The sequence below is a fragment of the Papio anubis genome, chromosome X, assembly GCF_008728515.1.
Source record: "Papio anubis isolate 15944 chromosome X, Panubis1.0, whole genome shotgun sequence".
NCBI classification, from domain to species: Eukaryota; Metazoa; Chordata; class Mammalia; order Primates; family Cercopithecidae; genus Papio; species Papio anubis.
In genome coordinates, this window is record NC_044996.1 from 120,606,418 (window position 1) to 120,631,416 (window position 24,999).

At 38.5% G+C, this 24,999-nt stretch overlaps 1 protein-coding gene across 1 annotated transcript in view; it reads right to left on the reverse strand.

The window, feature by feature from the left end:
• The window catches only part of POLA1 (DNA polymerase alpha 1, catalytic subunit), a 313,094-nt gene that overhangs the window by 195,548 nt on the left and 92,547 nt on the right, over window positions 1-24,999 (reverse strand). Inside the window, exons 27-29 of the mRNA XM_003917516.4 lie at window positions 3,056-3,088; window positions 2,185-2,277; window positions 150-355 (exon numbers count right to left, since the gene is read on the reverse strand). Of these exons, the coding sequence (XP_003917565.1) occupies window positions 150-355; window positions 2,185-2,277; window positions 3,056-3,088 (332 nt within the window). The remainder of the gene's footprint in view (window positions 1-149; window positions 356-2,184; window positions 2,278-3,055; window positions 3,089-24,999) is intronic.

Below are 24,999 nucleotides of genomic sequence, written 5' to 3' on the forward strand. Positions count from 1 at the left end.
TTCCAAATAAGAATTATTAATAAGAATGAATAATAAAAATAACAAAGAAGTGTTCTTGCGCTTGGCAGATTCATAAGCATTCTCTACATCATTCACACCTGAATTTTTAAAAGACAAACAAGAAAAGCAAAACTGAAAGCTGAACTCACTTTCCAGTGTCTTTAGCAAGATCACACCAATCTCTTCTAACTATATCTAATCCTTTGAGCTCCTGCTTGGTGGCATAATTCCCGTCTGACGTTGGCTCAACAACCAGAGCAGCGTATTTCTTTTTTTTCAGCAGTAGCAGAGACTTGAAAATCCCATCAATGTCTATTTCAAGCAGTTTGTACAACTTATTCACTTCACTTTTTACCTGTGAAAATTTCAAATATTAATATTAGCTTCTCAAACATCTAACAGGGAGAAGATAAACATGTTACAGATTCCCAAGAGTTAATCTAAACAGAACTTGAAGTCATACAATATTGGAATTTTACTTGGCTTGTATGTAACATGATATTACACTGGGTATAGAGCAAAGACACTGAAAACTGCAGGGACAAAAATAGATTAAAAAAAAAAGAGAGAGAGACAATAATAGATCATCCCATGCAACCAAAGGACAGGACTGGCTAGATCAGCCCCAGGTAATATATGAAAATTATCAAACAGTCTTTGTTGAATGTAAAGACTTAATACATATGTATAGTACTTGCCTCCAAACTATTCAGTTAGTTAGTGAACAGATAGTCCAACAAGTAAATATGTGGCCAGAAATAAAGAAGTCAAACTTTGACTATTAAAATAATGTTTAAGATCTCCCTTAACACCTTGACTATAAGCAAACAACTGTATGCTGAACAAATAAATAAAGAGTCCTCTGCTCTTTCTGACAGGGTTAAGGCACAGAACATCGCCTCCAGGGAAAATATTCAACTTTTCAAGGCCCAGTATAAGTACAATGTGCCAGGCTTGCTGTCAAGTGAAGATTACCATTCAAATTCCACATATTCCAGGAGGGAAAGATAGGAAGTTGTCAGTTTGTAAGATGGTATCTTAGTTTTAGTTCATTGGGACAATATCTTAACATAGCAAGTGTTTCTAAAACACTGTGAATTGCGATTGCAAATTGCTATTAAGAGGCTACAAATGATTATTTTAAAATGTCCCCTCCCTTGTCTTTTCAAATATATTTTAAGTAATCCTATAAAAATTACAGTTGTGAGTGTATATGTATGTAGGTATTTATGTATAAAATGTACCTGAATCCTACCAGACATATGAATCACACAATGTAGTAAGTACCAACGTGAACACATCTTAAACACATAACACTTAGACCGTTTTCAAAGGAAAAATGGATCTACCATTTAAAGAAAAAAATAAATACCTTTGAATTTCATCCTTGAAACAAACAGCTGGAATAGAAATTAAAAACAAGAGGGGGCCGGGTGCGGTGGCTCATGCCTATAATCCCAGCACTTGGGAGTCCAAGGCAGGTGGATCACAAGGTCAGGAGATCGAGACCACCCTGGCCAACATGGTGAAACCCCGTCTCTACTAAAAATACAAAAATTAGGGGGGTGTGATGGTGCATGCCTGTAATCCCAGCTACTCAGGAGGCTGAGGCAGTAGAATTGCTTGAACCAGCGAGTCGGAGGTTGTAATGAGCCAAGATCACGCCACTGTACTCTAGCCTGACCACAGAGCGAGATTATGTCTCAAAAAAAACCAACCAACCAAACAAACAAAAAAACACAAAAGGATTGGGCATGGAAGCTCATGCCTGTAATCCCAGAACTTTGGGAGGCCAAGGCGGGAGGATCGCTTGAACCCAGGAGTTCAAAACCAGCCTGGGCAAAAAAAAATCTCTACAAAAAAAAAATTTTTTTAATTAGCTGAGCATGGTGGCGAGTGCCTGTGGTCCCAGCTACTCAGGAGGCTGAGGCGGGAGGATCACTTCAGCCCAGGAGGTCAAGGCTTCAGTGAGCCCTGATCGCACCACTGCACTCAAGCCTGGATGACAGAGTGAGACCCTGTCTCAGAAAAAAATAATAAAGAAAAATAGAAGAATTGAGAGACACCAAGTTTATTATTTTCAGAAGCACACACATTCATATACACATGAATTTATAGTGTCCCATGTTAAAAACAGAATTCACAAAAATAAGTAAACCAGATAATTCCACAAAATTATCTCACCTTGTTTCCCAACTTAAATACTTCTTCCAGATTGGTGCTATTGGTGTTTATCATAATTGAATCTGTATCTCCATAAATAACTTCAAGATTCATCTAATGAAAAGCAAAAATTATAAAAATTAACAAAAACACAGTGACCATTACACACAATGAAACTAAAGATTTTCCATACTACAGATATTACAGGCTCCACAGACTTTTCAAAAGTTTATGTTAATTATTATTTATATTGTCAGGGTATACAATTGAAGATTAAGCCCCTATAAACCAGAAAGGCAAGCACCCTGACATCAAGAAAATCTCTCAAATTTTCTTAAAATAGAGAGTGGAGTGGAAGGAGAATTGTGTCTAGTTTCAACAGAAACAAAATATCAAATTAAATAATGAGAAAAAAGAGAATAAAAGACTAGGAAATGGGGTCTATATTTATCCACTGTACCACATGCTTAGTGGTCATGGCAATTTAAGAAGCGGAAACATAATGGATTCTATAAATTCAGGGGCACAAATCCATATTAAATTCTTAATACAGTTGCAAACAGTATTTAGTAGAATATGAAGAGTGCCAAAAAAAATCAATCATAACAAACAACACTAGAGCACATACAGTATAAAGGCCTGGAAATAAACTCTAATTAGCACTGTTACTAATTTGCTTGAAACACTCACATATAGGCTTCAAGCAGGGGCTAGATCATATCAGTGTTGGTAAAAGAAAAAAGCTGTAATACTTTAGGAGGGATTATAAATGTAAACTAGGCAACCTAAGAAGCAATTTCCAGTCTGTTTGGGTTACAGTTTTCCTTGAATACAAAAACATTACCAGTTACAATATTTAAGAGTTTTATACAAAGAAAATGCTCAACATTACCTTTTGTACCATCTCTTTCGTATGCATCAAAATCTAAATGAAACAAAAGTCAAGATTAATACATTACACAATTATAAAGACATAAATAGAAGCACATAGAGATAGGTAGCTCTCAATGATTTGCCATTTCCATATATTTCTAAAGCTCTTGAAGGTTTTCTAACGACAGCCCTTAAAATAACAGTAACATCAATGTAATCTAAAAATAAGTTTGCCTCTATGCTGATTCTGAGCCAGAGATATGCATGCATATACACAGGTATATATCTTTAATAAACACACAATAAAATATCTCTATAACATGGCAAAAAAGCAAACTATTCTCATTACTAATACTTAAATAGAACTGCATGCCTAAAAAAAGCTTAACAAAGCATTTCAAATCTGGCAATTCTTACTCATGGTATTCAGGATCTTAAAAAGTTAAAAAAAAAAAAAAGCATACTACACTTAAAATTTTTCTCTAGACTAAATTCATTGAAGAAAGAGAGTAGATAGATTTTCACTATATTGCCTGGAGCTACCACAGTAGCCAGTAAAAAGGTGGGGCTCAAGAAACATTCAGTGAATGAAGACCAACAAGGATAATAGCTGTTGATGGGTCTGTCCCCAGGCCCATATAGCTACAGATCAGAGATATTTAGGCTACAATGTGGATAGAAATAAAAACTGATATAAATTATTTTGAGACAGATCAGAAGTAACACATATTTTAACAAACAGCCTCTTAAAAAATAGTAATATGACATAATTAGGACTCAGAGAGAAAGTGTGTGTGTGGGGGGTGTGTGTGTGGGGGGGAGGGTGTGTGTTTAAAATACATGTGCTAGATGCTGTGCAAGGAACACCTTGTCCATTTTCTCATTTCATTCCCCTAGATCTCCAAGGGGTAGCTAACTATTAATAGCCTCATTTGTTAGATGCCAAAAGACAAAGAGAAATTAGTGTCCTAGTAATGACAAAACAAGGATATGAACCCAAGCATTCTGACGAGTATGGGGCCTTAGTCACTCCATGCTATTGCCTCTCTGCTATCACCCATCTTTCAAAGCATCAGTCTAAAGCTGAGGTCACTTTTCCAATAGACCAAATAAAGGTTTATTTCATTCATATTTATTTCTCCTACTTCAATAGTCCTCCTTGTCAACTAAGCTCAAGTTTCATGGTGTCACTTCTTTCTTGTCTTCCCTATCACAGAGCTTTGTAAATCCTGTCTTTAGAGTATCTTTTATATATATCCATTACTTTCCATTTTTTATTGCCCTCTGCCCTTTATTACTATCTCCCAGTTTTGTTCAGATGTTCACTGTATTAATATTATGTTCTTAGACAAGGAAGCCCTTTCTCCTGCCCTGGGGGTGGTGAATGGTGAATTCTGATTAGGGTAAGCCAGTAGTTTTAATACTGACTGTACAGTGGAATTACCTGCGGATCTTAAAAAAACAAAAAACAAAAAACACAATACCTGGCCCCGACAGTATTCTTACATTGCAAGCTGGCTTAAGGACCATTGGACTAAGATAATCATGGCAATTCCATTCTGGAAACAGCGATCAGTTTAGGCGTGTGCATGTGAACAGAATCCTGGCCAATTAAACTTAAGGAGAATTCCTGTAGGATGCTTCTGTGAAAGGTTTTCCTTCCTGATTTGAGAGGGCAGGCGGTGGGGGACTACCTTTTTAGACTGAGGGCTGCTTGGAGCAGTGGCAACCATCACCATGGCTATGAAGGGCCATTCCTAGGTGCAAGCTAACATGCTGAGCAGGGCCAGCTGCAAGGTGGAAAGCGTCTGACTCCATGGAAATGAGGTTGTCACTGAGGATGAACCAATTCGCATCTCTACTGGCTTTAGGTCTCATCAACTCAGCCTGAATATCATTACCAATCTCCTAAATGTTTTCAATGCCTCTCCGATGCCTACAAGGTCAAGACCAAATTCTGCAACTGCACCTAAACCACTGTTTCACTTGTATGGCCTGTTATTCTTTTACACAGATCCTCTTGCTGGACAGAATAAATCTCCCAGTCTTCCAACAGTTTACTGTGTACAGACTCATCTTTTCATGCCTTCACTCATGCAGTGTGTCTCCTACCTGGAATTCCTTCCCCAGTCCTTTTCCTGTCATTGAATTTTATAACCCTCAGCTCAAATCTTTGCATGAGCTGACTGGCCCAGCCCATACCTGTCTCTCTCCTCTCATCTGTGTTTGCATTATTCTACTAGTACTTCAATGATGTTTTATGTTATTAGCTCCCACCTAGCCACCCCAAACTAGACTACAAGCTCCTGGAGGTCAGACCACGTGTTGATGCCTAAGTGCAGACTTCACTATAACAGGCACTCAAAAAACTGTTTGCCAGGTGACTAATAGGTCCTGTAGTAATCCCAATTACTTTTCCACTAGACACTAAAATTCAGCTAACATAAAAAACACTCACTCTCCCCAACTTCATCTTCATTTTTTAACATTTAAATTGCAGGGAAAGGCATTGTGGGAGAATACTTGACAATTCCTTTAGGGAAAGGGCAATAATGAGATCAACCCAAGGCAAATTAATCACAGTGAGGACAGAACTACTTATCAAGAGTCCTCTTTATCCTCTGCGTCTCACAGTTTGCTAGACTTAGCTTTCCTCATCACAATAGACAACACCATAACATAACTGTTACCTCAATAAAATACCTGAGGAGCAGATTGTCAACCTTTTACTACAACTCCACATATTCAATAACCAATTTCTTCTACTCTTGTTTCACAACATGAACCAAATCTACTATGTCATCCCTGAGTGTACCTTCAATGTGAACTGGCAACCTTCACCTTTCAGATCCATCATCCACCCCTACTCCATCCTGTCACCAACTTACAACCATTGCCATGCATAACCTGAGGACTGCTACCAAAACGATTTTCTTTGGTGGCAGAAACCTTTTGGTGGCAGAAACCTTTTGGTGGATGTCTTTTTTTGCAGAAATGGTAAACTATAGATTACGCCGCAACTGCTTTTTTCACCTAGCACTTATCCTAAAGGTTATTTCAAATCCACACATAAAGAGCTGCCTTATTATTTTTTAATGACTACATAGTACCCCATTGTATAAATAGAACGTAATTTATTTAACTAGTGTTCTATTAATGAACACAAAAGTTGTTTCTACTCTTTACCGTTATAACCATACTTCAACAAATAATCCCTATACATGTGCAATACACAAATCTGCCAGTAACAAGACAAGTGGACGTGCTGGGTCAAAGGTTGTTATGTTTCAAATTTTTAAAAATAAATATAACCCAATAGCTCTCTACAGAGGTTGTACTGATTTCTATGGATCTTACCATCTTTTCAGTGGGCCTCACGAGTAGCTGATGACAATGTTCTGTCTCAGGTTCAAGGTCCTCACCACAGTTTGTCAACTCTTCAGCCCATTCTATACAAGACAACCCACAACCAGTCTGACCCCTAACCTGTCATGTTTTTTCACTAAGCAGTTCTAGATGGTGGGTATCACAGTGCCCTCTCTAGTCCAATGCTTATCCAAGTGCTAATGAGCAGAAATACTTGAAAGCTGCCCTCAAGTCCAGCCCTCAACTCAAACTGCTCACTGGGGAGGGCTCAGCTGTTAGATACCCAGGGAGCTACCAAATTCTTACTATCTACCAGAGGCCTGGTACATGGGAGCTGTTAATAAACATTTATAGAATGCTAAGTGAATAATCCTAAGGGGTACACAGTATTATAAATCCCAACTGACAGATGAGGAAAATCAGGCTCTGAGATTTTGCCCAAGAGCTTGATCTAGAAGCTGGACTTTGTTTCATTTTCTTTTCATTATGTCCCACTACCTTCTAAAATAAAATAAAATAAAGCCTCATACCACATAAATGTCCTAGAAGCCAACAATCAAAAACTTACACATTACAGATATTTTCCCCATTGAAGAAACACATTTTAAAAAATAGCCACAAGTACCCAGAAAGGTCTACTAGACACAAGGTACCATGATTACAAGATGACCATTCATAAGTTCACTTTGAAGTGACAAGTGTAATATTAAAGCTGCCCATTCTGACAGAAAAATCACTTTATAAGTGCTAACGGCTAGAAAACAGGGCTATAAAGGCTTGCTAAATTCATTAATAAGGCAGTCTGCAGTTATCTGATTTCACAGCAACACCTGCATATTTATCTACTCATTACCAATTGGATGATGGAATTTTTTCAAGCACATTTCAAAAATCTGCCAACTTCAAGTGTAAAAAAATAAACTTTGTGGTTAATTTTTCCCTTAACAAAGTACAGCTGTTGAGAATAATTGTTCAAGATCTTACCCTGTAATGTCAACTGCAGCAGAACAAAGAGTATTTAATTAGCAAATCTATCCAGTAATTCAACACCTATTATATAAAATGCCTTCGTGATTTTATTCAGGATAATTTGCTAAGAGGGTTATTACTGACATTCAGATGGAATTTAAAATTCCTACGCAAGTCGAGTCATAATAGCAGTAATGATCTCCCCAATCAGGAGACTCGGTGTCACACAAGGCTCTCTTGCAATGCAGCAGCCGATTTCCTGACTTCTTAATTCCTGGGCTCAGCTCAGTGAGAGCCCTTCATGCCGATATTTCAGTCAGCAATACATCTTTAATGGGACTCTATTAAAATAACTAGAACAAAAATGACTTTTTTTTTGGTTAAAAAGAATGACAGCACTGCCATCATATCAATCATTGCAGGCTTTGCAGAACAGTGCCGTTAGGGGAAAAGAGGAGGGGGAAACAGGAAAGGGGTGGAGGTGGGGAGAGCAATAATTAAAATAATACGAAAAGGAATTTTAACCCCAGTCTGAGCTTCTGAAGGCTGGAAAAGGGTAGTGGGAACTAGAAAGGAAATTTAGATGTGTATCAAAAATTGTTTTCTAAAGAAAATAATTTGTTCATGAATACACCCACGATATGGTTTACTAAGCAGAAAGATGCTTTTTTTGTGTGCCAAGGTTAACAACAGCAGCAACCTAAGACCAACTACTACCAAGATGTGTATTTGTAGGCTCTCCTAATAAGTTCAGGATAACACCTGAGTCTTCGTATTTTGTTAAAATAGAATACTGTTGTTTTGCAAAGCATCCAAAGGTTATGAAATGTTTTTAGATGATATTACAGACTAAAAGAGTACTTACTAATAATAAACAATAGAGAGAAAACACCAGCTTTCCACAGCTTAAAAAAAAAGTTTCAAGGTCCTACTCCAAAAACATGTCTACTATAGTATTACATATTAATGAGAAACCCACTTTGGTGTGTGATGCAGATATTAAACACAAAGGATATCCTACAAGTTAAGAAAATGTTGAGAAAGGTGAAATTCTAAACAAATAATGCAGAAACAGAATGACAACTGAAATCTCAATGGCTTTAGGATTCTTCCATTATCAATTATATAAAATTAGAAATAAACTGGAAATTAAACAATACATTAGCATAACAGGGGTAGTAAAATAAATGGTTTTGAAGGCTAGGGAAGAGAAAGGCAGATGAAATATTAATATAAATATTATGATATTTGATAATCCAACCATTACCTAAGCGTTCCACATTCCAAATTTCAGCAACTGCCAAGCAGGACTCAGTACTACTCAGTTCTCCCACTTGATGAACAATTTATTTCATCCTTAGTCTATTAGATTGTCTTTTTCCTATTCTCTGTTATTCTTAGATTTGTGTCTTCTCTAAAAATGCTCAAGAAACATGGGCTATGAATTTAATAAGCATCGTACTTTCTGTCTTCACTAAACACTTTTGTGATACTGGGCTACTTACTGCCTTTAAACCTTAGTTTTACTTTCTCTAAAATTGGGGTGATATTCCCACCTTGCTCCCTGAGCTAGGTAAGAATAAAAAGAACCATATGCTTAAAAAGTGCTTTGCATAGATAAAATGTTATACAAATATTCTTTCTTTCTTTTTTTTTTTTTTTTTAAGTCTAGGGTCTGGAATCAGAGTACTTGTTTAAACTGCCAATTACCAGCTAAGTGATTTGGGACCAAGCTGGTTTCCCTTTCTAGCTCTCAACATCCTTATTTATAAAATGAAGAGGTTGAGATTCCTTGCAGATCTAAAAATCTAGAATCCAACTTTGACATGTAGAAATGTCTCTTCATTATATTTGGTTGGTTTGTCTTTCAACCACATTTACTTCTTCAATATTAGGAAAAGGTGGCACTAGTGTATCTAACAAGGATAACTAGCATTGTGAGGATATATTTCCATATTCTAGGTTGCTTTTGAGGGCTATGTGGTTGTAAAACAACAAGAAACATGTAAGTTCTCACAAGTTGTCTGGATACATCTTTATGCACTTAATGTGAGTGGGTACATTTAAAATACATAATAACATACAACACCTGTTGAGATTTCTTTTCCACACTTAGGGAGTATATATACACCTATACGCATATATCAAGATTTCTCAACTTCAGTACTATTAACATTTTAGGCTGAATAATTATTTATTATAAGGAGCTATCCTGTGTCTATTGTGGGATGTTTAGCAACATCCCTAGCCCCTACCCACTAGATTTCATCAGTAGTATGAGTGCACACATATGCCCGTGTGCTCTTCCTCTCTCCAGCTGTGACAACCAAAATTGTGTCCAGATATTGCCAAACACTTCCTAGGAGGAGCAAAACTGCACCGGTTGAGAATCAGTGATACACACCGATGACAGTGTTTTCTCTCTCCAGGCACACATTCAACTGTTGGTCCCATAAGCATTCATTATAAATTCCACCCATCTCCTCCAAACCCTTAACCAGCTCCAAAGATGATAATTGGCCCCTCCAGAAACCTTCAACCGGAACAAAGGACTGGTTTCCTTTCTATCTTTTTTTTTTTTTTGAGATGGAGTCTCGCTCTGCCGCCCAGGCTGGGAGTGCAGTGGCACGATCTCGGCTCACTGCAACCTCTACTTTCCAGGTTCAAGCAATTCTCCTGCCTCAGCCTCCCGAGTAGCTGTTATTACAGGCGGGTGCCACCACGCCCAGTTAGTTTTCATATTTTCAGTAGAGACGGGGTTTCACCATGTTGGCCAGGCTGGCCTGGAACTCCCGACCTCAGGTGAGCCACCCTCCTCGGCCTCCCAAAGCGCTGGGATTACAGGTGTGAGTCACCGCGTCCGGCCCCAAATGGTTTCCTTTCTAATCCAATGAGCCCACATATGTTACACTAACTATACTGCATCTTTCCAATGTGGCACCTTTTCTGCATTCCCATATCCTTCCTTCAGACACCCATCACTCACTTGGCCTACCTGTCTCTAGCATCACTACCTCCCAAGCCAATCTTCACACTTTGCCAGTGTTCTTTCTAGAATAAAATGTACTCCTTGAAATAAAATTCAAACCCCTGAGCCTGTCCTTGAGACTCATCTAGTTGAGGCCTATCTCATCTTCTAACACTTCCTACATGCACCTTCAATCCAGCCCTCCCAAAACATTTTAGGTTCATTAAACATGCTGTGCTTTTTTTCTTGCTTCTATGTTATTACATGCTGTTTCCCCAAGTGGTTAAAAATGTGAGTTGAGAAGTTAGGCTGTGTGATGATTAATCTTATGTGTCAACTTAGCTAAGTCATGGTACCCAGATATTTGGTCAAACACCAGTCTAGATGTCACTGTAAAGCTATTTTTTAAAAATGAGATTAACATTTAAATCAGTTGACTCTGAGTACAGCAGTATATCCACCACAGTGTGAGTGGGCCCCATCCAATCAGTTGACGGCCCTAAAAGAAAAAGACTGAGGTCCCTCAAGGGAGAAGGAAATCTGCTACAGACTGCTTTCCAACTGTAGGTGAAACATCAACTCTTCCCTGGGCTGCCAGCCTGCCCTACAGATTTCAGACTTGACAGCCTCTACAATAAATGTCTCACACACACACACACACACACACACCCCCCCCACCTCTCCTATTGGCTGTTTCTCGGGAGAACCCTAATATAGGCTCCCTGGGTTCAAAGCCTAACAGCACTGCTAATAAGCTGTGCAATGACCTCTGGCAAACAATATAACCTCTCTAACCTTCCAATTCCTCAACTGTAAAATGGAGATAGCAACTGAAGCTTCCTAACAGGGCTATTGTGAGCATTAAATTTAATAATGTATGTACTTTGTTTTGTACGATCTCTGGGACCTAAGAGCTCAATAAATGTTAGGGGTTATTATTACCTAACACCTACTTATTTCACAAGGAACTTAATACCATCAGAAAAGCCTTCTCGAGACTCCCCAACCCAATGATATTAACGAGTATCCTAGTCCTATGTATCCCCCAAAGTACTCTGTGCATACCACAACACACCACTCTATTAAAAAAGGTAAGATTAAGAGACCATAAGCAAATTATAGGCAGAGATTATATCATGGGCATTAAACCTAACGGAATGCCTGGCACAAAGTAATAATTCAATAAATATTTATTTTTTAGGCTCTAGTAAAAGGAAGAAAACGCCTAGTGGTCCAGCTTGAGAAGAGCAAAGCCATTATCGATCAGTAAGTGCATCTCTACAACAACAGGACCCTAAAGTTGGTTACAAAGACCTGCAATGAAGCCCACACACAGTACACATTTAAATGCCCACTCTTTCCATGCAAAAAGTGAAGAGTGAATCAGTTTTGATCCCACCTTCAAACACAATGCATGTTATGTAAACAAATATTCACTCAAGAGAAAAGAATTTCTATTCCAATGACAAAGGCCCATTAATTATAAACTTGACTATAAGTGTACCTCTCCCATGCAACTACAGTTTCCAGATAAACTGATTTTGTTTTAAATCCTTAATTTACAACCTAGACCTTCTGGTAGCTCATGTGTGAAGAATATAAAACACATTGAATAAACAACAATTTCTGAAAGGTTTCTCCTCCCAAAAAGACAAATTTAATACTATTTATGAGTATCTCTCCATTATTGCCCTACAATATGACAGGGCTATTATTTTGATACCAAAACTTACAATACCACAAACTATGCCTTTGAACGTGTGAAAGGAAAAGTGAATTTCTTCCCTGTCTTATAATATGTTTTATAATTTCTTGTCCCCAGCATGATTATTTATTCATCCTGTGGATTCTTAAAAACCTACTTTATATGCTGACCTTTAAGAACTCAGTTTTCACCTTTAAAGAAACCTTCCTTTCACAATATTCTTATTCTCCATTCCTCTTCCAGTCTAGAAGCTCACGTCCTATATGTTTCACTTGAATTTACAAGTATTCCTGCCATTCTTGGGGTTATATCTGACACAGGACAGTGGACAGCTTGTAAAGCTGGCCTTAAAGCACACTTGAACCAAATCTACTCACTGACACAAGAGCTCAATATGAGCCTATACAATCTTAAATATTATATCCCCAGTTAACAAAAAACAAAAAACCTAAGACACTAAAATTAAAACTGGAGCAGTAGGTATTAACCTAAAGTCAAGAAATCTGAAAATCCCCTGAAATTGTCAGCAAAGATTTGAATGTCTGCTTACGTGCATTTTTCTAGAAAGAAGATCCACATATTTAACCAAACCTGAAATTCTGATTTGTTTAATCATAAGTACCATTGAGGATGCTCCAACTCGACGTAAGAATAGAACTTTCAGATTTCTTAACATTCACAATTTTCATTAAGACCAGAAACACACTCACCCAAAGGTCCTTGCCCCTTGCTTTTGAGGTGGGTGTTTTCAGCCCCTACCTACAGTTTATTTCGCTCACAGAAACATGTACATGTGAAAAGGCTCAGAGATTTGGCTCCCTGATTGACTCCTCATATAACTCATCCAGGGGGGCTAATTAAGACATGGCCAAACTATGTCCATGCTTTAGTGAATATCAGCTCTCAAGCAAGTTTCACATAACCTGATTAAAATTGACTCAAAGTGTCTTACTTCAGTAATCACTTAGACAGAATGAATTTTACATTAGTGGGATCAAGCATGCACCAGGCCTCAGTGGAAATGAAAAGGGCTTATAGTAATAGGATTTATAAACCCACCCATTAGGTTAATGGCTAAATGATTTACATGTAACTTTCTCCCCCATCCCGCCTTCCCTCACCCTTTAACTCAGTAAAAACTATGCTTGGCATTTTCCACTGCAGTGCCACACACAAAGGAAATAGCCTTTCTATTTTGGGACATTCTAATTTCTAATAATGGCTTGGGTAGCTACCATTAACTCTTTCAAAGCACAAATAATTGACTAATAAAATTAAGTATTCTATAAGGCCTAAAAGTGCTTAATTGATCATAATTGTCTATTTGAGAAGAAGGCGTCAGGCTGGCTATGCTCAGATAATGAAGTTGGGCAATTCTGAAGCACTGCAATCAGTGTAATACTTACAGCTAAAAAGGACATTAGCATTTTCTAGAATCTGTAACATTTTCTTTATAACTGAGGTCATGGGAAAATCTGACCAGAAAACTTTGAGCTCCCAGCTCCCACAAATGGCAGATTTAACAACTTTTCCCTTGTCATTACTAAGCTCCTGGTCTGAAGCTCAATTCTGGAAGAGCACACAGCTGGTAGTCTGGAGAACCTGAAGTTGGACAGTGACCAAGGTGGTGCTGTCACCATTTTGACAGAAGCAATTTTGATTTCTAGAAAGCTCCTTTTTAGGATCAGTATGTGACAAAATAGTCATTGGAGTGTCCATAATTACTCTCTTCTTCAAATGAAGTGAGATGAGGGAGAACGTCTTAAGCCCTACACCTCAGAGGGTAATTCCCTTGCTCAGTACCAGAGCTAAATACTAAATTATGCTCTATCATGACCACACTTTCTACATGGCCTCTTAAAGCAACTCTTTATTCTTTACAAAGTGGCATCCCTTGCCCACCTCCATTCTACTGTAAGTTCAACAAACAGATTCTATGAGCTAGCTATGATTAAAATACAGAGGGTTCCCACTTTACTTTTTTATTTTTATTTATTTTTTATTATTATACTTTAAGTTCTAGGGTACATGTGCACAGCGTGCAGGTTTGTTAACATACGTATACATGTGCCATGCTGGTGTGTTGCACCCGTTAACTCGTCATTTACATTAGGTGTATCTCCTAATGTTATCCCTCCCCTCTCCCACATCCCATGACAGGCCCCGGTGTGTGATGTTCCCCACCCTGTGTCCAAGTGTTCTCATTGTTCAGTTCCCACCTATGAGTGAGAACATGTGATGTTTGGTTTTCTGTCCTTGCGATAGTTTGCTCAGAACAATGGTGTCCAGCTTCATCCGTGTCCCTACAAAGGACATGAACTCACCCTTTTTTATGGCTGCATAGTATTCCATGGTGTATATGTGCCACATTTGCTTAATCCAGTCCATCATTGATGGACATTTGGGTTGGTTCCAAGTCTTTGCTATTGTGAATAGTGCCGCAATAAACATACGTGTGCACTTTAAGAAAAAAAATCTTCTTTGAGAAAGATGGTCTAGTTTTAGGGAAATGTAATTGTGTTCAACTGTCCAGAGAAATGTGTTGTAGACACATGTTCAGGCATACCTCTAGAATAAATACAGCTGACCCTTGAACAATGCAGAGGTTAGGGGCACCAATCCCCTTGCAGTCAAAAATCCATGTATAACTTTTGACTCCCTTAAAACTTAACCTATTAATAGTCTACCGTTGACCAGAAACCTTGCCAATAACATAAACAGTTAATGCATTATTTTGTATGTTTATATGTATTATATACATAAAAAACTAGAGAAAAAAATGTTCTTCTTACAATATGAAGGTGGGCAATAAACTAGAAAAAAAATGATTTCTTACAATAAACTATAGAAAAAATGTTACTAAGAAAATCATAAGGAAGATAAAATATCTTTACTATTCATTAAGTCGAAGTAGATCATCATAAGGGTCTTCATCCTCATCATTTCCATGTCGAGTAGGGCTGAGGAGGAGGAGGAGGGGCTGGTTTTGCCGACTCCAGGGTGGCAGAGGTGGAAGAACATTTATGTATTTACACAGTTCAAACTCATGTTGCTTAAGGGTCAACTATATATTTAAGAATCAATCAAATGACATATTCCCATTTATCAATCACATTTTCTCCTGTCCCATTATATTTTATACTTTCACTGGGAAGAATCCAGAGAAATTCTGAATCAAACAGAGATCAAGTTGAGAAAAGTAATTTAGGATGGAGATACAGAATATGAAGAAGCAATATAAAGGATATATGAGGTTTGGCTACTCACTGCTTTAAAAAAAGCAATCTCCTTCAGTCTTGAACTTTGTGCTTTTTTTTTTTTTTTTTGGGAAACAGGATCTCACTGTGTCACCCAGGCTGGAGTGCACTGGGGCAATCTTGGGTCACTGCAGCCTTGACCTCCTAGGCTAAAGCAATCCTCCCAAGTAGTTGGGACTATAGGCGCACCGCACCAAGCCTGGCTATTTTTTTTTTTTTTTTTGTAAAGACGGGGTCTCACTATGTTGCCTACCCTGGTCTCAAGTAATCCTCCCACCTCAGACCCCCAAAGTGCTGGGATTACAGGTATAAGTCACTGCACCCAGCCTGTGCATTTCCACTCTCTAATTTGGTCAAGGCTCAAGAATTTGATATGAATTATAGGAAGCACTATATTGTCTTGTCATTAGGACCTCAAGAAGAACTCATTCATTCAAACACCAACAGTATTTACTAAACTATTCTCATATGCTAGGTGTAGGTGGTAGGGAACACAACTGTAAATGATTCAGACATGATCCCTTCTCTCTTATAGTGCATAACCCCCAGTAGAGCAGAGAATCAAATAGGCAACTGGAAAATACACACATGCTACATACACACACATACATAACAGGGGCCCCTGGGGCAGGAGTAAAAGTCCATAAAAACAGATAATGTGTAAGGGGAAGGTGAGTATAGGGAATAATAGGAAAAGGAGGATGGAAGAACAGTGTTTGTGAAATGCAAAGAACACAGGGAAACACTGAATGGTGAGTAAAAAAAAAAATTAAGTTTTAAAATGTATGGTTGAGGCTAGAATGTTCAGGGGAAATGGAGAGGGGGTAGGAGAGAGGCCCAATTGTGAACGGCCTTATAAGTCACATTAAGGACTTTAAACTGGGGAGTGGCATAAGCAGACTGGCAGTTTAAAGAGTTCTCTCTGGCTATAAAACATCTGGAGAATACTTGAGGGGGCAGTGTCCAGGGAGATGTAATGAGGCCTGAATAGCATAATTACAGTGACACTGGAGATAGAGAATCACAGATATTTAGGAAGTGGAATCTACAGAACTTGGCACTGGGCTGGATTTGAGGCATTAGGAAGAGATAGGAGTCAAGAATGATACTCATGTTCCTGGCTTAACAACTGGGTAAACAGTGTCATCATTCACTGAGACAGGGAATCAGGGAAGGGAAACAGGTTGGCAAGCAGAACTGCAAGGGCAGTTTTGAAACTGAATAGGATATGCCTGTGGAACATCTCAATGGAGATCACAGAGAGGCAGACAGAAAAGAAGACGTTCAGCAGAGGGGATGTAAGGAATTTCAGGTACAAGAAATTCAATGCTTAACAGAGATGCAATATATTAATATGAATAAACGAAAGCAATAGCAGCATGCAGACAATAACAGAACCCTTCAAAATGCTTGGTACAGTTCACTGAAGGGGTAGCCGGAGAGAAGGTAGACTAGGCAAGGTAGCACCAAAATCCATGGTAATGGTGCTAGAGTGGCAGGTGCTCCATGGTTCTCCTGATTCCTCATTTCTCCTCCAGTACCTTCTATTCCCTTTCAGCTATCAGATCTCCATTCTTTCTGTTACTATTGGCAGGTGTCACACAAACCAGGAGCCACTAGCATATCTGATGTAGGCTGCCATAGTCAGACAGTCAGGCACCACACAGTGACCTTTAATGAGAATGATCCTAACAGGTGGCTAGTGCTTAATACAAATAATTGTATTAAGCCTCTGAACAAGGTCAAAAAAGGAAAGCACCTTGCTTTGTCATGTGCAACCAAAACTACAAGCTGTGGCTTAACAAACAGCAGGCAAAACTTTTGCAATGGCTCCCTTCCTTGAGGCCATGTTGATAGGCTCAACAGGAAGACTGAACACCAATCAAGTCACAAGAGCCTCCTAGAGTCCTCTACACCTACATAACCACCCTTTTCACTGCCTCTCTTCTGCACTGGGGAGGAGGAAAGAGGTGGGGGTAGTTCTATTTTATGTTAAGTTTGGTGCTATTTGCTAGCAGTTACCATTTATACTTACCCAATAAAGATAAGTATACCCTTCCAGAGAAACTAAGTCATAAGTGATTATATTAATTGCTTTTGTCATGAACTAGATTTTATAACATCAAATGTCTCAGTTTTCATGGACCTTTAACCTCAGAGCAAGCCACTGTTCAGACACAACAGACAGCTTTGGGTGGATGGGGGTGGGAGGAGCCTACATAACCTTTTCTGAAAGACAAACACCTCTATCATGGCCCAGAAATTCCACTGGGTGGTAAGAAGCCAGGAGTCCTGTGACCTGCAGTGGGACTCCATGTGCTAATCTACAGCCTTTCTCCTTGACCTCTACATTCAAAAAAAAAAAAAAAAAAAATCTTTCTTTCTCTTGGAGACAACTTCCTCTACTCCCATCCTCTTAAACCTTGTGACTGCAAATGGCATGGCTAGAACAAGCCACACACCACTGGCATGCCTGTAACCAGACAAAGAATCTAAGCAATAGATCAGATTCCTGTCAGCTGCAAAAGAGCCAGCATTTCAGCTGCTTCTCATTCTTTATTTTTAAATGGCAGGATGGGCTCAAGGGCATGGTGGCCTGTCACCCAAGAAGAGATTAAAGATTAAAAAAGATAAAACCAACACCACTGAGGGTATACAAACTCACAGGAGACTGGGAGTTGAAAAAGTGCTTCAGAAAAGCATATAAAACATTTATAAACCAGTTATAAGTGTGTTTCTCTTAGTGACATGGTAGAAGGAAACTGATTACGGGAGCAAGAGAAGAATCAAACCAGCTACAGATCAGTTTCTAGTCAATGGGACTAACAGACTAATTCTTCTGCTACTAATTTTTTAAATACTTACTTTCAGAACCCAGAGCATTAAAACGTTGGAATGCGCTCTAAACGATCAAGTTTCCTAGTCAATCGGTCCTCCAAACCAAAGAGCATGTAAAATTAAATGTAAGTCAATAAAATTTAAAGAATATGGTTAGGAAGAACTTACCTATGTAGAATACAAAATGTGATTTCTTTTTTCCCCTATACCACTACCATCACCGCCAGATAATTCTCAACTAATTCTTACAAGCTGAAGACCAACTTGGATTTTGATGTATAAACTGCTTTTGACGATATTTCATTTTAAACAGATAAACACTTTTTAAAAAAAAAATGCAAGCCGAAGACACCCTTTTGAGAAACTAAGAAAACAGATGTGGAAGCCATTTGTTTAGATGAAGAGGAATTTTCGCTTTTATAGGAATACAATGATTCATGAAGAGGAAAAAAGTCTGTCATCAAGTTTACTTCAATAGATACTCTTGGGTTTGAGGCAGCTTTCTAAATATGGCCATTGCTTTTCTTCACATCTCATCTCTCCTGAAATATCTCAAACTACCACTAACAAACATTACTTTTATTGTCTTTGTTCTTTTACATTTTCTGCTTAGTTAATATATTGTGCAGGGGAAAAACCACAACTCTGGTACTACAGCATTACATACTTGCTTTTATTGCTTAGGTACAAAATACCTACTGCTTTGGTGATCTATCACAAATATGTCAGCTTTAGAATATTACAACAATAGGAATACAAGAAACTCTAACAATAACTTCTTTTTTTTTTTTTTTTGAGACTGAGTCTGGCTCTGTCGCCCAGGCTGGAGTGCAGTGGCCAGATCTCAGCTCACTGCAAGCTCCGCCTCCCGGGTTTACGCCATTCTCCTGCCTCAGCCTCCCGAGATGCTGGGACCACAGGCGCCCGCCACTTCGCCCGGCTAGTTTTTTGTATTTTTTAGTAGAGATGGGGTTTCACCGTGTTAGCCAGGATAGTCTCGATCTCCTGACCTCATGATCCGCCCGTCTCGGCCTCCCAAAGTGCTGGGATTACAGGCTTGAGCCACCGCGCCCGGCCGAAACTCTAACAATAACTTCTTAAATAACAGTTCACCTCAACCCCAAAACGATAGAATAAGAGAATAGGGAAGTCTTCCCAAGAAGTCCTAACAAAGAGAAAAATCACCTTTCTTGGTTTGTGTTTACTGGAGACGCTAAGAAGAATTAAACAGGGAAGGCCAGGCGCGGTGACTCACGCCTGTAATCCCAGCACTGTGGGAGGCCAAGGTGGGTGAATCACCTGAGGTCAGGAGTTTGAGACCAGCCTGGCCAACATGGTGAAACTCCATCTCTACTTAGAAATACAAAAATTAGCCAGGTGTGGTGGCACACACCTATAGTCCTAGCTACTCAGGAGGCTGGGGCAGGAGAAACGTTTGAACCCGGGAGGTAGAGGTTGCAGTGAGCCGAGATCACGTCACTGCACTCCAGCCGCCTGGGCAATAGAGAGAGAGAGAGACTCACTCTCAAAAAAAAAAAAAAAGAAAAGAAAAGAAAAAGAAAAAGAAACAAAAGGGCATTAGGAAGGGCAACAGGTCTCTTCTGAGGGAATGACGGGGTTCATCCACCCACAATCAAGAGACTGTCTTCGGATGGCCACGGTGGCTCACGCCTGCAATCCCAGCAATTTGGGAGACTGGCGCAGGCAGATCACCTGAGGTCAGGAGTTCAAGACCAGCCTGGCCAACATGGTGAAACCCCATTTCTACTAAAAATACAAAAATTAGTCAGGCACGGTGGTGGGCACCTGTAATCCCAGCTACTCCGGAGGCTGAGGCAGGAGAACTGCTTGAATCTGGGAGGCAGAGGTTGCAGTGAGCAGAGATGGCGCCACTGCACTCTAGCCTGGGCAACAGAGTGAGACTCTGTCTCAAAACAAAACAAAACAAAACAAAACAAAACAAGAGACTCTCTTCATATAACAACCCTCCTATGACTAGCACCAGAGTTCACACAATTCTCTTGTGATTTCATTATACTTGCCCACATTTTTGTGAACAACCCCTTTATCAAATCCTATTAATCCCAGTGTCATCTCTTTCCTGCCAGGATCCTGACTGACAGACCAAATAAATTTTAAAACAAACAAAAAAAGCAGTTTTGAAATGTCTTGCTTCAAACCTCATCCTCCTGAAAGTAGACTCACATGAAGCAACACCTTTTGAAAATCTAGGCCTTTTTTTTTTTTGAGAGAGAGTCTATCTCTTGTCATTCAGGCTGGAGTAAAATGGCGCGATCTTGGCTCACTGCAACCTCCGCCTCCTGGGTTCAAGTCATTCTCCTGCCTCAGCCTCCCAAGTAGCTGGGATTATAGGCACCTGCCACCATACCCGGTTAATTTTTGTATTTTTAGTAGAGACGGGGTTTCACCATGGTGGCAAGGCTGGTCTCGAACTCCTGACCTCAGGCGATCCACCCGCCCCGGCCTCCCAAAGTGCTGGGATTACAGAAAATCTACGCTTTTAAGACTTGTAAATAAGAAGATATGCTGTGAACTTTCTTTAAAGAGCAAGCCTTTGATATCTCTCTTTGACCATGACATATTAATAATGCTCAAATTTAAATTTCCGTTAGCCCAACTTTATCCCAAAGAGAAAGAAAAACAGTATAAGACTACCTCCACCTTATGATCTTGACAATTTTGGAAATTACTATATTATTAATATATGTTAATTTACATAGTTATATTTCCATGTATATTATTTAAGTCTCTAATTACACTGCACATTAACATTGAGGACCAGGACTGTGTCTTAACATTTGTTTTCCTCATACTAAATCATGCCTTGCAACAGTTCCTTTAACAGAGGATATATCTGAAAAATAATTTCTTGACAGTTGGAAATAGTATCAACAGTAAAAGAACATAAGCAGAAAAGCTAGCCCCAAGAGATATGCTTGGTTACTTTGGTATTTTCTTATTTGGCATGCCTTATCAAATGATTCTGCCACCAGAAGAAAAATAAAAGCCTCACTGTTAGGTGAATATAAAATTTTAGGAAAACAGCTGTATAACCATCAAGATTATTTTCCACAAGTAGCCAACATGAAACAGAATTTACAACAGAGGCAGGAAGAAGAGTAGGTGTAGTTAGAATAGAAGGAAATGAGGAGGCTCAACAAGAATTAATTACTGGTAATTACACATGCTACAGCCTCTCTTCTTTCTCCACCCTCTAGCTAATCAACAGTGGGAACAGATGTGGTCTGTGGTATTGGGGAGGGGGGTGCTTAACAGCTGTTTGGAGAACATGCCATTAAAAAGCAGCCTTGTCCACAGAAACCCAAGAGTTTTAGTGTTTGAAAGAAAAGAGGTAATGAATAATGACCACAGTCTTACTCTGAACTTCAGCTCATTCAGGCCAACGATAAAAAAGAAAGTCTTTCTCCTGATTTCTAATAAACTATGGCAGTAGCTTTGATATTTTCTGTTATAAGAGTACCTCAATATTTCAATATTTGAATCTATTTCACATATCTCACCCAAGTAGTCCCAAAACCAGTATAAAAATTCAACTTTATTAAGTAAATTTTCAATAAATCTTAACTATGATAATGATTATCACAAGAAACACTCTAAAACTTCTACTATAAAGAATACCAAATTAGGATGAAATAATCCTAAATTTGCTAAACCATCTTTTTGGACATTTTTTCGTGGATAAGAACTCTATGCAACATGGAACTCGGAACATCCAAGCTTACTTCTTACAAAATCTGAAGCATGTGGTACACTGTCAATGCATATAATCATTCCTAAAAAATAAAAAAAAAAACAAGTTTCAGAGATAAATCAAAAAACAATACAACCGGCTGGGCGCAGTGGCTCATGCCTGTAATCCCAGCACTTTGGGATGCCAAGGCAGGTGGATCATGAGGTTAGGAGTTCAAGACCATCCTGGCCAGCATGATGAAACTCCATCTCTACTAAAAATACAAAAATTAGCTGGGTGTGGTGGCCCACACCTGTAATCCCAGCTACTCGGGAGGCTGAGGCAGGAGAATTGCTTGAACAGGGAGGCAGAGGTTGCAGTGAGCTGAGATTGTGCCATTGCACTCCAGCCTGGGCAACAGGGCAATACTCCATCTCCAAACAAACGATAACAACAAAAAAAAAACAATCAAGGCTTTAACAGTTTAGCGTACTAATAGAACAAAAGTTCCAACATATTTGTGCTTCCTCCAAAGTCTGATGACTACCAGTTGGGCGGGGTCAGTGACATCTCCTACCTCATCTAGGATACCTCCAAGTTTCAAGGAATGAGGACAGGTGACACAGGTCTGGCTTCTGGAATTCATAGTTGACTGCTACTTATGATCTGAAACCCTTACGCTGGAATAGCAGAGAAGATTTTTGTCTTCGGAACCATTTAGGCTCCAAAAGGCTGTATAATAAGTCCATTTGTTCACAAATCCAAAGCAGTGCTCAATAAATGATTATGCCACCGATTGATAGTAAGCATATTGCCTGCTTTTGCTGAAATGTGCAACTGTGTTAGAACCTCTGAAAGTTCTTGAGCAGCTTACTGCAAGTCCTTCTTAGGTTAAATGTGTTTTTATATATATATATATACACACACACACACACACATAAAAATAAATAAGTGGGGGGCTGCATATACACGTAAAATGAGCGTACATATTCATATACATTTGCAGGATATGACACTAATTTCTCATATCTAATCTTATTAAACTGAACTTGCATATTCTCAATTTTACTTCTGTGTATTTTTGGGGCAACTTCAAAAATTTCATTCAGTTTCAGTATATGTAAATTGCACAAAACTATGATTCAATCCTGTTGGGGATAATTAGAGAAAGATGAAGCTGCAGTTGAGAATAGGAAAGGAAGGTAAAAGCTAATGTTGAAACAGAAATAAAGATTTTTAGAATGAAGCCACACTCTGACGGCATCTAAGTCAGCAGGAGGGGGCAGGATGTGAGTGGGGAGCTCCAGGGAGATGGACGTCAACAATTTCTCCATTTAAAAATCAGAAAGGCAACGAATAGTGCCAAAGAAAATTAGCCATAGTGGAGGAGGAGAAATGGCTCAGAGCATGCTTATCTGCAACAAAGCCAATTTTCTCTTAAGGGATAGTAAATGAAAAAGAAAATGGATCCCTTATTGCTAAATAAAAGAATATAAAGGGTCATTTGTATTACGTTGAGAAGATTTAAATGAATGTAAATACTGTTTGTTCTTAAGAATTTCCATAGACACACCCTAAACTTCAAACCTCCTGCAACTATAGTTTCTATGAAGTCTAAAGTTCTGAGTTAATTTCTACATCTAACCACAGTTTTCAGGAACCTCTTCCTCCTGAAGAGTAAAGGACTATACCCTTCCTTTGCAATTCACCAGGATAAAGCTATTCTTTTTGGTGTACTCTGTAAACCCACCTTTAGATCCTGAGAAATAATTCTAATTATCTGCAAAAGAGTACATAAGAAAGTTTAAATTAATCCTTCATCCTGAATTATGTTGCTTTTCTGCATCAGCAAAGACACATTACCATGCAAAATAATGAGCTTTTTTTCTTGATAGAGAATATATTTGGGAGAGAAATGGGAGTTTCTGGCAAAAAATAAAGGCTTCATTACTTTAGCTTTAAATGTAAATTTGGCACTCAGCGGCTTGCAAGTTAGGACAGTTTTCCTTACACAAGATAAGATGAATTATATTTTATTCCTTAGTTCTTAACAAGAGTCACTTCCTTAGACATACCTAACCCTTAAACAAAGGCTGTTCTTTGTCATAGCTAGGGAAATGTTTTTATTACTGATGTTCTTTAAATACGAATAGAAATCTCTTTTCCATACTCATGCTTATAACAAGCTGTTACTTCAGCAAAGAAGATCTAAAATGAATATAGAAAAAAGGGGACTATTTGCTTTCTCTGTGAACATTACACATATCACCCGACCTAACGGAAAGGCCTTTAAAAAAAAAAAATCCATGAACACAGGCCCTTTCCATGTATTTGTGTCTTCAATTTCTTTCATCAATGTTTTATAGTTTATAATGTATAGGTCTTCTACCTCCTTGGCTTAATTTAATCCTAAGTATTTTATTCTTTTTAATGCCATTGCAAATGAGATTTCTCTTAATACTTTTTTTCAGATAGTTTATTGTTAGTGTATAGAAACAACTGAGTTTTGTATGTTGATTTTGTATCCTCCAAATTTACGGAATTCACTTATTAGGTCTAACAGTTCTTTGGTGGAGTCTTTAGCGTTTTCTATATATAAGATCATGTCATCTACAAACATTTAACTTCTTCCTTTCTGATTTGCATGCCTTTTACTTTTTTCTCTTGCCTAACTGCTCTGCCTAGGACTTCCACTACTATGTAGAATAGAAGTAGTAAAAGTGGGCATCCTTATCTTGTTCCCAATCTTAGATGAAAAGATTTCCACTTTTCACTGTTGTGTGTGATGTTAGCTGTGGGCTTGTCATACATGGCTTTTATTGTGTTGAGGTACTTTCCTTCCATATCTAATTTGTTGAGGGGTTTTATCATGAAAGGATATTGAATTTTGTCAAATGCTTTTTCTGCATCTATTATCATATGATTTTTATCTTTCATTCTGTTAATGTGGTGTATCACATTTACTGACTTGCATACGTTGAAACATTCTTATACACCAGGGATAAATCCCATTTGATTATGATGTATGATTCTTGTAATGCCCTGTTAAATTCGGTTTGCTAGTAGTATTTTATTGGGGATTTTTGCGTCTGTGTTCATCAGGGATACTGGCCTGTAATTTTATTTTCTTGTAGCATCCTTATCTGGC